Here is a 13,828-nt window from a genome sequence, read left to right on the forward strand (position 1 = left end):
GGTTAGCAATCGTCTTTACTACTGTGTAGACAGTAGAGATGGCTGCTGCAACGTACCGAGTGTCGTATCCGCTTGCTACTACGCGTGGAATTGCTCTCAGCCTTCCGCTTCTTGGCCACTGCCACGCTGTTCCGCGTCGACCGTCGGGGCTGACCTTCTCCTTCCTCCTCCTCCTCCTCGTCTGTTTCGCTCTCAACGTCATTGTCACTCTTTGCGTCGAACGCTTCTTCTTCATCGCCACTTTTATCAGAGTCAGCAACGATGTCCTCCTCCGCATCAATAGTCGCGTAGTTAACCTGTTGCCGGTTGCGCAACGAGCGTCGTCCAATACCTTCCGAGATACCGGACGGATCCAGAACCCCGTTGACAGCAAGCTCACTTTTCCAGCGTTCATTTCGTCTCCGCCTCTCCTGCTGACGCGTGAGCTTCTTGAGGGCACCTTGGGACAGCGTTCGCCACAGCTGCAAGTCTGCCGAGTCAACCGACAGCGACAGTTGTTCTACCAGCGACTCCATAGACTCGAGATCGTTGCATACAGTCTCCCAGTCTACCCCACCAACCTTCGCACACCGACAAATCCACACCGCCGCATTGGGCACCGTCGCAGCATCTTCCAAAATGAAATAGGAGCGACCCGCGGCGTCTGTCCCAACAGGTTCATTTCTCTATTGGCAGCAACGCATGAGTATCAGCACGTAAGGTAGGGCCCCCAAAGAGAATTGCGTATTCGACGTACCATCGACTCTGCTTCTTCGTCATCGATCTGCTCGATGAGAGCTTCGTTACGGTCAAACTGAGCTTCACACAAGAACTTGAGGATCGCCACTCTCTCCGCTACTGGTAGTTCAAAGTAAAACTCTCCGCGCTTTTCGGCTTCAGCACTTGTAGCTGGGTACGTCGAGTCATGTGCAATAGCTGGAGGGTACTCCGCTTCTCGCAGGAAGCGAAATATGTGCACATACCAAGGGTACTTTTTGCTGAATAAGCGAATTAGCTGTAAGTGGAGAGGTTGAACTACATGTTGTATATAGGGTAAAGTACAGCACGTACTTCATGACAACGTTAATGTTGGCCAGCAATCGTGTGTGTAGCTCTTCGCACAATCCGTCCTCCTTCGGCTCCAGCAAGGCGCTGGCTAGACTCTGCAAGCCAATAACGTCAAGTCAAGTTAGCACTGTCTAACGTCATCAACCTTAAGGTGCAGATGCTCACCTCAAGTGTGGTGACGACATTTGACAACTTAAGTCCAAGTCGACGGAAACGTTGCAAGAACAAGAAAACGGCTGCGAAATCACAGTCCGCTTGCAGTTTATGCAGCTTCTGCTTGTTGTCCAGCGGTTTGCACGTTGGGAACGAGACTCCTTCAGGTGCCGCCATGCCGATTAAACTGCTGATATCTTCCCACGCTGTCTCGTCGTAAATGAACTGGCAGCGACGGCAATTCCAGTCTCTCTCGGGTAATTCGCCTTTCAAACCGTAGCACTTCTTGTGGAGTGTCATAGAACAAGTAGCGCAGCGTAGCTCGCAGCGCGTGGCCTCCTCTGTCTTGGCACATTCGCACACGCGACACTCGTCGTTGATGTGAATGTAGCGCTGAACAAAGTTACGGGACGCTCCCACGGGTTTCAATTTCTTCAGCACTACAGTTTTTTCATCGTCTTTGACGTCTACTTCAGTGTCGACGGGTTCCTTCGGTTTGTCGCTGGGTTTCTTTTTTTCTTTAGTGTTGTTGATAGCAGGTTTGAACCATCGATCCAACGTGTTCGCGGGCTTTGCCTTGGGCTTGGGTTTGGAGTTGGTCTTGGTCTTTTTGGTCTTGGCCACACCTTTATCAGATTGCTGATCAGGAAAGATCTTGGGTACTTCAGTGGTCACGGGCATCGTGCCTTTTAGTGCCGCAGCCTCGGCCGTCATCTCGATAACGTTGGCGGCAACAGAGCGCGGCAAAAATGTTGATGTAATGTGGTGTTGTGTACATAATTGTACATTGTTGATGTTTCAGCACACCGTTGTTGTGTGGCGAACACGAAACTCACGAGGCGCCCAGTCAATAAAGAAGGGAGACTGCAGCCAGTAGTGCGACGTGGAGGTCCCCAGGACGTTAGTGGACAAGAAGCTTCGAAAATCCCAAGCCCAGCACGTGGATTTCCCGCCCAATTTGACACCAGAAAGCCGCAGAAAAAACGCTGAAAGCCATGGAAGACGCCAAGCACCTTCACCGTCGCTTGCTTAAGTTCACTCGCGGCGACGTAACGGACCAGGTCGAGGCGCTCGAGGTATTGCGCGGGCTGGAGAAGACTACGGTCACGTATGCCATCCTCAAAGAGACCAAGATGGGCCACACGGTCGGCAAGCTCCGCAAACACGAAAACGAGAAGATCGCGAGTCTCGCGCGACTGCTGGTCAAGTCGTGGAAGAACATGGCGCTGTCCCCTCGCCCATTGGTGTCCGATCCGGAGCGCAAGGCGTCGAGCAGTGGTAACAGTAACAAGACAGAGGTGTCTTCTAAGGTCACCTCAGGCTCAAACGGACTAAAGACGGCTCCAAAGCCCGCAGGAGCTCGGCCTAGCTCCGCACCATTCATTCCCGCGGGTCTGGACAAGGTGCGTGCTACGGTTCGCACTAAACTCAAAGAGATCCTGGAGGCTTCTGAAGGTGGAAACCCGGGCGAAGTCGCTGCTGCTATCGAAGTGGCCATGGCCAGAATCTACCACATGGGAGCTCCTGGAGAGCAGAAGAAGGATTACATGGCCAAATACCGCCAATTATCATTTAATCTGAAGAAGAACGGAGATCTTCGCCAAAACTTGCTGGACGACAGTGTCAGTGGAGATCAACTGATCAAAATGTCCGCTGAAGAGCTGGCGACGGAGGAGAAGCGAGCGCAGATCGAGAAATTACGTGATGACGCGTTCCAAGAGGCTCGATTAGACTGGGCAGAGGCCAACCACGAGAAGATCCAGAAGCAGACCGGTACGGAGGGTACCAAGGGTCTGTTCACGTGTGGACGCTGTAAGTCGTCCAAGACCAGCAACACACAGAAGCAGACGCGTAGTGCCGATGAGCCGATGACAGTATTCGTCATGTGCCATAACTGCGGCAACCGATGGAAATGCTAGTGTAGCCATTGTCGGTCGTGCCGTGCTCCTCCCTCCCACTTAGCCTTCGATTTGTTGCTTCTTTTTCTTGCATTTTTCGAGCCGTGGTACTTCTAAACTTCGCTGCATCACAAACCGTGCAAAAAATGCCACGGCTACGGGAGGGGAGGATGCATATACGTTTGTATGCGCTCACACATGATAGCGCTGCAGTCTGACAACTGTCATGGTGCTGAAAACGTGCCTAGCTTTCCCACTCGATGCGGCAAGCGTATCCGAAAGCTCTACCCGAGTCCACGTCGACGGCTAAAACGTTCTGTTGGCACCAGTTGTGTGTAGATTCTTAATTTGAGCTCGATTCCCTTTAACTTTGCGTTTGATTCTCAGTTTGTCCTTGTGTGCTGAGCAGAAGTATGATACTGGTACAGCTCTCGTAGGAGCCACCGGTGAGCAAGTTGAAGTTGCCATCAAGTCGAGCGTCGTACAGACCGAGCTACGCGTCCCGACGGACAATGGTGGATCCAATCGAGTGGCTGAGCTGGGGCTTTATCGACGGACGAGTTCCAAAGCAAAACAAGTTCTGATGCTGACCATCCAATCCACGAGCGTTTGACAGCTACACCAGAGCATCGCGTGTGCGCCGTGACGATAATCCGGTAATTACTTCAGCCCCTGTAATTCGATATAGCTACATTAGTTTTATAAAATATTACAGCCTCTTTTGATGATTGTATTTGACGCAGCTAAATAAAGTTTTAGAATCGTTTCCACTTCAAGTTTGCACTGGGACGGGCCGCAGGAACGAGGCCCCCAGAGTCATCACTCCCGGTGGGCTCTGGGTGAGTCAGTCTCTCAGTCACCATTTTACAATTCACGTCCAAGCGAGCACGTCGTCGTTCGTGCCAGTCGATGCCCCCGTCACCCTTGCCCTTCTCTTCTAGCCACAGCTGCATGACCGAGAGCTCTGAACGCGATGGGGTCGAAGCATTGAAACGCACCACGTTGCTATCTAACATGCCCGATCGCGACGCAACAAGCAAAGAAGAGAAGACTCTCTTGCTGCCAAAGAACCAACGCGAAGATGAACAGAGTGCTAAGAAACCTGAAGATGCTGCTGGGGCGCAAAGTCGCTCTGTCGTTCTCCGCTATGTACGCTGGGCGATGGAGATCCTCGTGGTGATGACCATAGTGGCCACCGGCTTGAGACTGCTATCGACCAAGACAGCCAATCATGGAGTCAAGAGGGCGCCGTCATTCTCGCTGCACCGCTCTGGTGGGAAGTTGATGCGTGGAGGGCACCGACTGCGCTCGTTCCTCCGCAACATGAAGAGCCACCCGCCAGTATTGAGCGAGCTCCCGTCCGATACCGATATAACACTCGGTGTTGATGTGGAACTGGAGAGAGCGATGGATATCTACTGTCGTGGCCCCCTCCTGCATGCTGTTCAGATGGCCAACGTCTTCTCAGACAGCAAATACTTTGTCGACATGCCCATCAAAGACAACAGCAGCGCTTTCGATATCCTCGTGGATTTCCAGCGTCGTGAATTGGCCATGACTGACTATCAACCGCATACTCACGACACGCACGAGCAACTTCTGCGTCGCTTTATTGACGACCACTTCGACCCTCCAGGTACAGATCTACTGCCGGTCACGCCGTTTGACTTCCAAGGACAATACCACCCGCCGATGGTATCCGACATCCAAGACAAAGAACTCCGAGACTGGGCGTTTGATCTGCATCAAATCTGGCAGACTCTTGGGCGCATTCGCAATTTAAATGTAAAAGGGTCGCTACTTCGATCCCAAAAACTGGACGCACCAAGTTTGAGTCAACCTGCCAACGTACTGATCGTACCTGGTGGACGCTTCCGTGAAAGTTACTACTGGGATTCGTATTGGATCGTGCAAGGACTTTTGGTCAGTGGTATGCCGATCACAGCTCGTGGTATCGTGAACCACTTGCTGGAATACGTAGCTGACTATGGCTTCGTGCCTAATGGTGGGCGGATCTACTACTTGACGCGGTCTCAACCTCCAATGCTCTCAGATATGGTGAAGCTGGTAGCTCGTCTCTCGGTTGATGGCAACGAGACAGAGTACGATGACGAGTATCTACGTGCTGCGTTGCCGATTCTAGAACGTGAGTATGATTTCTGGATGCAACATGGACCTTGTGGCCATGCCGTGGAGTTAACTCGGCGGAATTCGAGTACGACGTACGTGTTGAACCGCTACACGTCCAATGCCAATCAGCCACGACCAGAGTCGTATCGTGAGGATGTGTTGGTCGCTGCCGAGTTTTTCGATCGCACGATGCAAATGGAGGATGGAAACGCTGCGGCCACAGAGCGACACAAGGACAAGTACTACAATAATGTGATTGCTGCAGCCGAGAGCGGCTGGGACTTCAGTAGTCGATGGCTACGAGATCCATTGGACATGAAGTCGATGGTGACCACGTCGGTAGTTCCTGTGGATCTGAACGCGATCATGTACCGGGTAGAACGCAATCTGATGGAGTTTAATCGACACCTGGGTAATGACGTTCGAGCTCAGTTTTTCGAGCGAGCTGCTGCTCGTCGACTGGAAGCTATCGACGCTATTCTCTGGAGCGAGAAACACAAGAGCTGGAAAGATTACGACTTGGAGACGGACACACACTCGACTATTGTCTCGGTGTCCGACTATACTCCGCTATGGGCGAAGGCATTCAACTCGTCCGATATTGATCGTCTCAAGCATGTCGTGACCTCACTCAAGAGCTCTGGGTTACTCCAGGTCGGTGGTGTACAGACCACAACTATTTTCTCTGGGCAGCAATGGGATTCGCCTAATGCGTGGCCGCCGGAGCAAGACATTGTCGTGGAAGGTTTGCTGGCAGTCAACACCACAGAGTCGTACAGTTTGGCCCGTGAGCTGTCACAGACGTGGACGCAGACCAGTTTGACAGCTTGGAGACAGACAGGTTTGATGTTCGAGAAGTACAACGCATCCGAGATCGGCGGCTTGGGCGCTGGTGGTGAATACTTCCCGCAGTTCGGCTTCGGCTGGACGAACGGAGTGATTTTGAAGTTCCTCACGATTCATCAGAATCTGTTGCTAGCAGAGTAGGGGGCATGGGTAGTACATGCAGTAGTAGATTACCAACGGTAGATTGTAGTAATGAACACAAATACAAAAAAGAAAAGCATCATTTAACAGCAAGTACGTGAAGGTGTGTCATACCCGAATATACGCGTATGGTTTCGCCGCTTTCTATTGCGTTGACGTCGTGGCCGACCCTGACGCGCAGTTCATGTAACTCGCTTGCAGCCGAACAGCTGCTCGGTATGTAGACAGGACCTTTGCACAGAACCTAAAGTTTAGTTGGTCGTGGCCGGCGTCGCAGCGGCGAAGACGTAGGGCTTCGCGTTGCGGAAGGTCGACATGTCCCGGATGGAGTTTGCGTGGAACTTGTACTCCACCAGCGTGTTGGAATCAAGCATGAGGATCTCCTTCAGCTTCTCACTATTACAACATATCAAGACGAGATGCTTAGAAACCCACTAGTCAAAGCCCGTAAGGCTCAGCCCAACACGCACCCGATAGCAAAGCGGGTGTTGTCGTCCGAGTTGTCGGCGTTCCAGACAGACAGCATGTCCTCCTTAGAGCGGATCGCCATGGCGATACCCACGACGTCAAGCTGCTCGAAAGCCTCACCAATGGCGGCAAAGACCAGGTCCTGCCACATCTTACCGAGTACGTTGGCTTTCTTCTTGATCTTGAGGATCCAGCAGCCACCCTGAGGGAAAGCCTCCCACATCGGCGCGCAGTTCGGCTGGTCACGGAACAGATAAAGGTTCACATCACGACTCAGCTGCGACGGACGCTTCACGTGGATGTAGTGGCTGGAACCGGCAAGCAAAATAAGAGCATCATCAGCGTCACTCAGCTTCGCCACCCCGAACTCAACGCGTACTCACCGCCAGAAGTCCTCCACCGTGTTGAAATTGGCAATCTTCTGCAAGTTCGACTGGTAAGTTCTGTAGCATACCACAAAAGCACCACCAGTCACCACCAACACGCCTGTCAATTGCAGTAACAGCAACTTACCCCACGTCAATCTTCTTGGGCATCTTCTTGTCGTACCTGTGCGCACAGCATTGACCAACAAACCGCGTCAGTTCGTCTGGACGGACATCATTCTCCGAAGAGCTGCAAGAGAACGCACCAGAGCGACCATCCCGTCTGCAAGGGGTGCTCTTCCTCCTCTCCTTTTTCCACAATGGCAGGCGCGGTCGCCACCTCCTTGTTCGTAACTGAGGTCATGGTCCAGCCGAAGGTGTCGACAACCAGTCGAAACAGAGGCAAAGTGTCACAGTGTCAGGTAGAGATGATGTCAGAGAGGGAATGCAATGAGAGGCGGTGGCACGCAGAGTCAGCGCAGGAAGAGAGAGGCGCCACTTACGCTTCTCACCAGACATCGCACGTGTCCTCTTCAAAACAGCGTTTCGTCGCCAGTGGTGCAAGGTATTGCCTTAATTTATATGGTACTCACTTGGTACTTTTAAAGCTGATATGGAGACACCTTTTTGTCGAATTGATCATGTAAACAGATACATGTACGGTACACGTACCGGTATTTGATGAAATCGCTCACAAAGGAAGTATTGTCAATTTTGCCCAAATCTGCAAAAGTGGCGTCAAAATCGCGATGTGAATCTATCCTTGACTGCAATTGGTCAATATTCAACTAAATTGTCAGATCTACTCAGACTCAGACTCGCATTGGAGCGCACTGGACATAGAGGAAACAGTTACGCGCTAGCACGGGCACGCTAGCACTGTATACCACTGCCTGTATGCTTATATCAAGCTTGGGTACTCCAGAAGCCACCTAGCCCAAATCTTTTAATAAATCAGAGCACACAATCGGCAGCTGGTTGCAAAAAAACAACGAAACCGGGACGTTTGAGCGCACCAGCACCACCAGAGAGTGAAAATACACAGAGGTTCAGTGCATGTGTCTAGAGCTGTCGACGTCTGGTGTATTCGAAGATTTACACCTCGACATCCAGAAATGCAAACGACGTAAAAAATACACCCCTTCGACACCCACCTTTGGGTCACTCTTTCGAATTAAGGTGCTGCTGTTTGTGGAGAGCAACCTCACCAAATGTGGCGTTGTTGCTCATGCTCCATGGCCGTTTGAAGCCCAATTCATCTATTGATACAAGCCCTCAAAGAACGTCCGATGCGCAGGTCGCATAGCAGCAAGCAGGGATTGGCAATATCGGCAGTGCCCAGACATCAATTACTGCTCCGCGCTGGTTTCGTGCACACGAGTGCTTCCTGTCATTTGGTCGGAACAGGTGCACAAGTTTGGCGCCAAATCAATCTGGCTGTACTGAATTGGCGCTGAATGGGTCTAAAATGAACGATGCGCTGGGCGCGGAGTAAACCTTCGTGGCTTGCCAATATCCATGAGGATCTTCTTAGAAGTGGGTCATGCGCATGTAAATATGGCATTTGGCAAGCTGAAAAATGGCAGGTTATGACTGGGCTCTCTCACATAGTTTCGACCAATCACACTACGAGAATCGTATGAGTGTCGGCGTGGTGCAACGCGACATCGAGTGCAAAAGATCAGACGTCCGGCGTCGTCGACGTCGAATCAGTGCCAAGGATCGCGACGTCGACAGCTCTACATGTGGCTGCTTAACTTCTACCAACAGCACCCGCTTTCAACAGCTTTGCACTTCACTCGACTGCTAAATAGAGACCAGACCTTCTGCATTATTTCGTGGAATGGGCTTCCATTAATGACAACGTCATCGAGGACCTCAGCCGAGCTGTCACGTTGAGCAATGGTTGCCTTGCCAATTGGCCGCAGTAGAAGCTGGTAGAGGTGAGCATGACCTACAGGTGCTTGTTCTTCTCCAGTGTGAGATACGTCTTCCAGTACCGTTGCTGCTGCTGTAATGGGCCCAACTCCAATTACATTAAGTAGGTAGATATTTCTTTAGTTATTACATAAGTAGGTAAAGTGGCACACGGGTAGCGTGTGCCAAGGTGTCATCATCTGATTGGTTGATAGTGAGGAGCCAGACTCACTTATTGACCAATCAGATATAGACATGTGTTTGAGTGGTTCACACGAGGCCAAATAAATCAGAGTTGAATTTGACACAAACCTAAGACTTGGTTTTACTATTGCGAGCTTCCCCCACACTATAGTGTAAGCTAGTGACGGTATCTCTTACCCCGTTACACCCGGTAGCACTTAGTAGTCCTTCCAACGACCAAGTCTACGATGAACCAAGTCCAGATCTTCGGGGCGACCCTGGAGCATGCTGCATTCCCCCATCTCACTCGCGTGGAGTGGGAAGCGCTTCACCGCCTCGTGGCGGTGTCCGGAGAGGCTGTTGTCGCATCGCTGCTGAGCTCAGCGACGCCCGACCAGCAACGTCTTGCAGCACAAGAGTTCATGGAACGCGAGCTCGCCGATGCGAATCGGCGGGTGTCAACTCCCTCGCGTCCATCCCAGAATGACGTCGTCAAGATGGAGACGTCTACGTATTCTTGCGCCGGTGAAAACCGGCTCCCGCTAAACCGGTGGCTCCGCGAGATCGACATCGCTATCGCCTCGCGACGCATCGAGGCGTCATCCGCCAAGATAAACTTCCTCCTCTCCCGGTTAACCGGGAAGGCCAAAGAATGGGCCCTCGGGAAGCTGGTTGTCGACCCCGAGGCTTTCCCGACTCTGGAAACTCTCCAGAGCGACTTGCGCCTCGCGTTCGAGCCCCCGCAAGATGAGTCTCGCGTTCGCGCAGAGTTCTTCGCTCTTCGGCAAGGGCAGATGTCCATGCGTGATTACGTCCAGAAGACGCGACATCTGGCGTCATGCATCGTGACCAAGCCAATCGACATGGCCTCGCAAGTCCACGTATTCGTGTTCGGCATGCGCGAGGGTATGACCCGCTACTGCCTCACCAGAGCTGAGCCCTCCTCTCTCGAGGAGACGTTTGCACTCGCGATTCGCGAGGATTACATGGTAGCTGCATCGTACGCCGCAGCCATACCTGCGGAAGCCCGGGAGTCTACCCCCGAGCCCATGGAGATCGACGCCATCAACGCGTCGAGCAATCGACGTCGCGGGTCCTACCGCGGCAGCTCTGGGCGAAGCAATCGCTCCCTCATTTGCTTCCGCTGTGGGAAGAAGGGTCATCGCGCGGCGTAGTGCCGCGCGCCAGCTCCCGTCGTCTCTCACGTCGACGCGGAACACTCCTCGGTCGCTCATTCAAAAAACGACCAGGACCAGTAGGTGCGGGGCGCCCTACTGGCTTTAACGAAGGACCGGGCCCTCCGGTGGCAGCCCAACCTTCGAGCCCTCCCGTGCTCCAAGCACACACCAATGCCACCACTACGCCGGGCGACTCGAGACTGATCATTGTCAGCCTCCACGTCACCGGTGCCCGGCGACCACTGCGCGCGCTCCTTGACTCAGGAGCGACCAACAACTTCTTTCGCGCGTCGTGTTTGTCGGTACTACCCAAGAACGTCCGCGTCCGGAATGGTCCGGGCGAGATCCAAGTCAAACTCGCAGATGGTAAGGCTCGCCGCGTTGCGCGGCGTGACGTGTCTTTGTCGTACACGTTCGACGGCTTCCGTAGCAAGGACGACTTCTTGGTGATCGAGATGAACTACGCGTTTGACTGCATCCTGGGCATCCCTTGGCTTGCGCGATATCAGCCAGAGATTGACTGGCTGGCCCAATCAGTCAAGCGTCGACGTGGATTCGACGTGAGCGAGGTCTTCACACACCTCTTGGTGGCGCCAAGAGACTGGCCCCACGTCACAGTCGTCGACAAAACAGCAACGACACAAGCAGTGCACAGAGCGAGCGATGGCCCTCTCTGCATGGCTTGTGCTACGTTGTTGAACGAAGAGCCCTCGCGGTTTCGCGAGGTAGATGATGAGGTGGTTGAGCAGCGGCTCTCACAGTACAAGACGGTGGTCGAGCAGGGGCTCCCACAACACGAGATGATGGTCGAGCAGGGGCTCCCACAACACGAGACAGTGGTCGAGCAGGGGCTCCCACACAACGAGACGGCGGTAGAGCAGAGGTTCCCGCCGAACGATTCGGCGGTCGAGCAGATTGGGCTCCCGTCAAACGATGCCCGTGGTTGAGCAGGGGCTCCCGCGTGTTCCCGGCCCGGTCGAGTACGGTCTCCCGCGCCTAGAGGAGGGTGATGCATCGTCGAGTAGCAGGGCGTCAGACTCGAGCGTAAGCTCGAGAAAGTCGAAGAAGAAGTCGAAGAGACGACGCCTGAAACCTCGTCGAGACTCCACGACCAGCGATAGCCCGCCGATGGAATCGGTCAGCGCGCTGGAGTACGTCGAAGGAGGCCCGAATCGGTCGCGCAGCATCGCAATCGCGAGCCCGCCGCGCGAAGCGGCGGCGATCACACGCCTTCCAGGCTTGTCCTGGAAGAGCTTTCTTTGGGACCTCAAGGCTGGAGACGTCGAGCAAGTATGCTTGGTCACCGAGGCAGTCTCGGTGGATGAGTCAGCAAATGCGGTCGCAACGGACAGTGAACGTTTACGTTCGCTAGGTGCTGAACCTAAGTCTGCTCGAGAGGAACGATTTCAAACGCAGTCTTGGGAGGCCTTGCGGGAGTCAGCGAATCCCGTATACAACACCGCCTGCGAGTACGCCGACGTCTTCCCGGATGAGATCCCCGCCGAGCTACCGGCGGATCGTGGGGTTCAGCATGAGATCGACCTCGCGCCAGGTACGAAGTACTGCGTCACCAGAAAATGGCCATTTCCTCGTGATCAAGTGAAATCGATCGATTACTTCTTCGAGGGCCGCCGAAAGGCGGGTCACGTGCGTGAGAGTACCTCTCCCCATTCCAGTCCAACGTTCTGTGTGAAGAAAGCTACAGGAGGATGGCGTATTGTTCACGCATTCAACAAGTTGAATGATGCCACCATCCCCGCGCAGACTCCGATCTCTCGGAAGGACATGGTACTGGACTCCATGGCTGGCAGCGTCATCTACAGCGCCATCGACCTGACCGATGGATTCTATCAGATCCTGATGAGATCATCCGATGTGCCTCTCACCGCCGTAAGTACACCGAGCGGGATGCTCTGGGAGTGGCTCGTGATGCCACAGGGTCTCAAGAACGCGCCTGCCACCTTCAATCGCATGGTCTCCCATGTGCTTCGCCCGCTTCGAGACTTCGCGCCGACTTACTTCGACGACATCTTCGTGCACAGCCGCGCTGAGGGCAACCTCAGTGCCGTGGGCGTACATCTGAAACACCTGAGTCAAGTCATCCAGGTTATGCGAGAGAACAAGCTCTACGCAAACCTGAAGAAATGTGTCTTCTGCGCACCGGAGATTCCGGTGCTGGGATGCTACGTGAGCAAGAATGGTGTGCGCGCGGATCCCGAGAAGGTATCGTCTATCTGTGCTTGGCCAACGCCGACAAGCCCCACTGAGTTGCGTCAGTGGCTTGGCATGGCCAATTACTTGCATAAGTACACGAAGAATTACGCTGGGTTGATCCAGCCGCTGTCCTCGCTGCTGAAGAAAGACGTGATCTGGGAGTGGAAATCGGACCACCAAGCTGCATTCGACTCGGTGAAGAAGAGCTTGGCGTCTGCGCGATCCTGAAGCTTGCTGATGACTCAAAGCCATTCCACGTCGTCTGCGACGCGAGCGATTTTGCCATCGGCTGTGCGCTGATGCAGTTCGATGATGACGAACACGAACGCGTTATCAGCTATCAGTCGCGCCAACTGAAGCCAGCCGAGAAGAATTACCCAGTCCACGACAAGGAGCTCCTGGCAATGCGGTACGCTCTGATCAAATTCAGAGTGTACTTGTGAACAGTCATTTGCTGTTTACACTGATCACGCATCGCTGCGGACAGCGATGAAGAGCCCTCACTTGTCGGAACGGATGGCCCGTTGGCTGTCCTTCTTCTCCGAGTACAACTTCGTTGTTCACTACAAGCCGGGCAAGAATAACATTCTCGCCGACGCGCTGTCTCGGCGTCCGGACTACGACCCCCGTGAAGCGCTAGGACATCAGCTCGCTGATGAGGACCACGACGAATGTGCGGTCTGCGTGTCGTCAGGCATCAACTTGACGTTGACCACGCCCACGCTCCCGCTGGGCGACGAGATTGCTACAGCGTACGATGATGACCCTATATACGGTGCCATCATGAAGCACCTGCGTGCTCCTAGTAGTGACACGCTAAGTGCCCTGTCAAAGACCACGCGGAATCAGATCGATCGATATCGACTGGACGGCAATCTGCTCAAGTACAGCATCGACAGGTTCGATGGACCTCGAGTCGTCGTCCCAAACGACGCTGATCTACGTGCGCGCATAATCCACGAGTATCATGACGCCCCGACTGAAGGACACCTCGGTCGCGAGAAGACGTACGCGGCTCTGTCGAGAGACTTCTATTGGCCGCACATGTACAAGTGCGTACGCAAGTGGGTCCGCACATGTGAAACTTGCCAGCGAGTCAAACCGTCTTCGACGTCTCAGGCCCCATTGCGCCCTCTTCCGGTCGCCACGGAAGCCTGGCGCTCCATTTCGATGGACTTCATCTTCGGTCTTCCGCCCGATACAGCCGGGCGCACGGGTGTACTTGTGTTCGTCGATCGTTTCAGCAAGATGGTCCATCTCGTTCCGGTGGCGGCCTCAATCACCGCGG

The 13,828-nt window shown here is 53.8% G+C and overlaps 4 protein-coding genes across 4 annotated transcripts; 2 read left to right on the forward strand and 2 right to left on the reverse strand.

Moving 5' to 3' along the window:
* Positions 1 to 204: 204 nt before the first annotated feature.
* On the reverse strand, positions 205 to 1,750 carry PITG_06818 (uncharacterized protein; the record flags this gene model as incomplete). Its single annotated transcript, XM_002904757.1, has 6 exons — positions 205 to 207; positions 261 to 665; positions 737 to 977; positions 1,051 to 1,142; positions 1,213 to 1,632; positions 1,748 to 1,750. 6 exons carry the CDS (start codon positions 1,748 to 1,750, stop codon positions 205 to 207), a joined length of 1,164 nt encoding a protein of 387 aa, XP_002904803.1.
* A 309-nt stretch (positions 1,751 to 2,059) lies between these two features.
* On the forward strand, positions 2,060 to 3,497 carry PITG_06819 (transcription elongation factor, putative; the record flags this gene model as incomplete). Its single annotated transcript, XM_002904758.1, has 1 exon — positions 2,060 to 3,497. One exon carries the CDS (start codon positions 2,196 to 2,198, stop codon positions 3,117 to 3,119), a length of 924 nt encoding a protein of 307 aa, XP_002904804.1.
* A 615-nt stretch (positions 3,498 to 4,112) lies between these two features.
* On the forward strand, positions 4,113 to 6,215 carry PITG_06820 (trehalase, putative; the record flags this gene model as incomplete). The annotated part of the gene is made up of 1 exon (XM_002904759.1): positions 4,113 to 6,215. The coding sequence occupies one exon, from the start codon at positions 4,113 to 4,115 to the stop codon at positions 6,213 to 6,215; it is 2,103 nt and encodes a 700-aa protein (XP_002904805.1).
* Positions 6,216 to 6,281: 66 nt separating this feature from the next.
* Positions 6,282 to 8,278, reverse strand: PITG_06821 (eukaryotic initiation factor 4E, putative; the record flags this gene model as incomplete). Its single annotated transcript, XM_002904760.1, has 6 exons — positions 6,282 to 6,611; positions 6,686 to 6,991; positions 7,067 to 7,126; positions 7,197 to 7,232; positions 7,721 to 7,772; positions 8,257 to 8,278. 6 exons carry the CDS (start codon positions 8,276 to 8,278, stop codon positions 6,467 to 6,469), a joined length of 621 nt encoding a protein of 206 aa, XP_002904806.1.
* Between the last annotated feature and the right edge of the window lie 5,550 nt (positions 8,279 to 13,828).

This window comes from Phytophthora infestans, genomic scaffold (assembly GCF_000142945.1).
Source record: "Phytophthora infestans T30-4 supercont1.10 genomic scaffold, whole genome shotgun sequence".
Taxonomy (NCBI): Eukaryota; Oomycota; class Peronosporomycetes; order Peronosporales; family Peronosporaceae; genus Phytophthora; species Phytophthora infestans.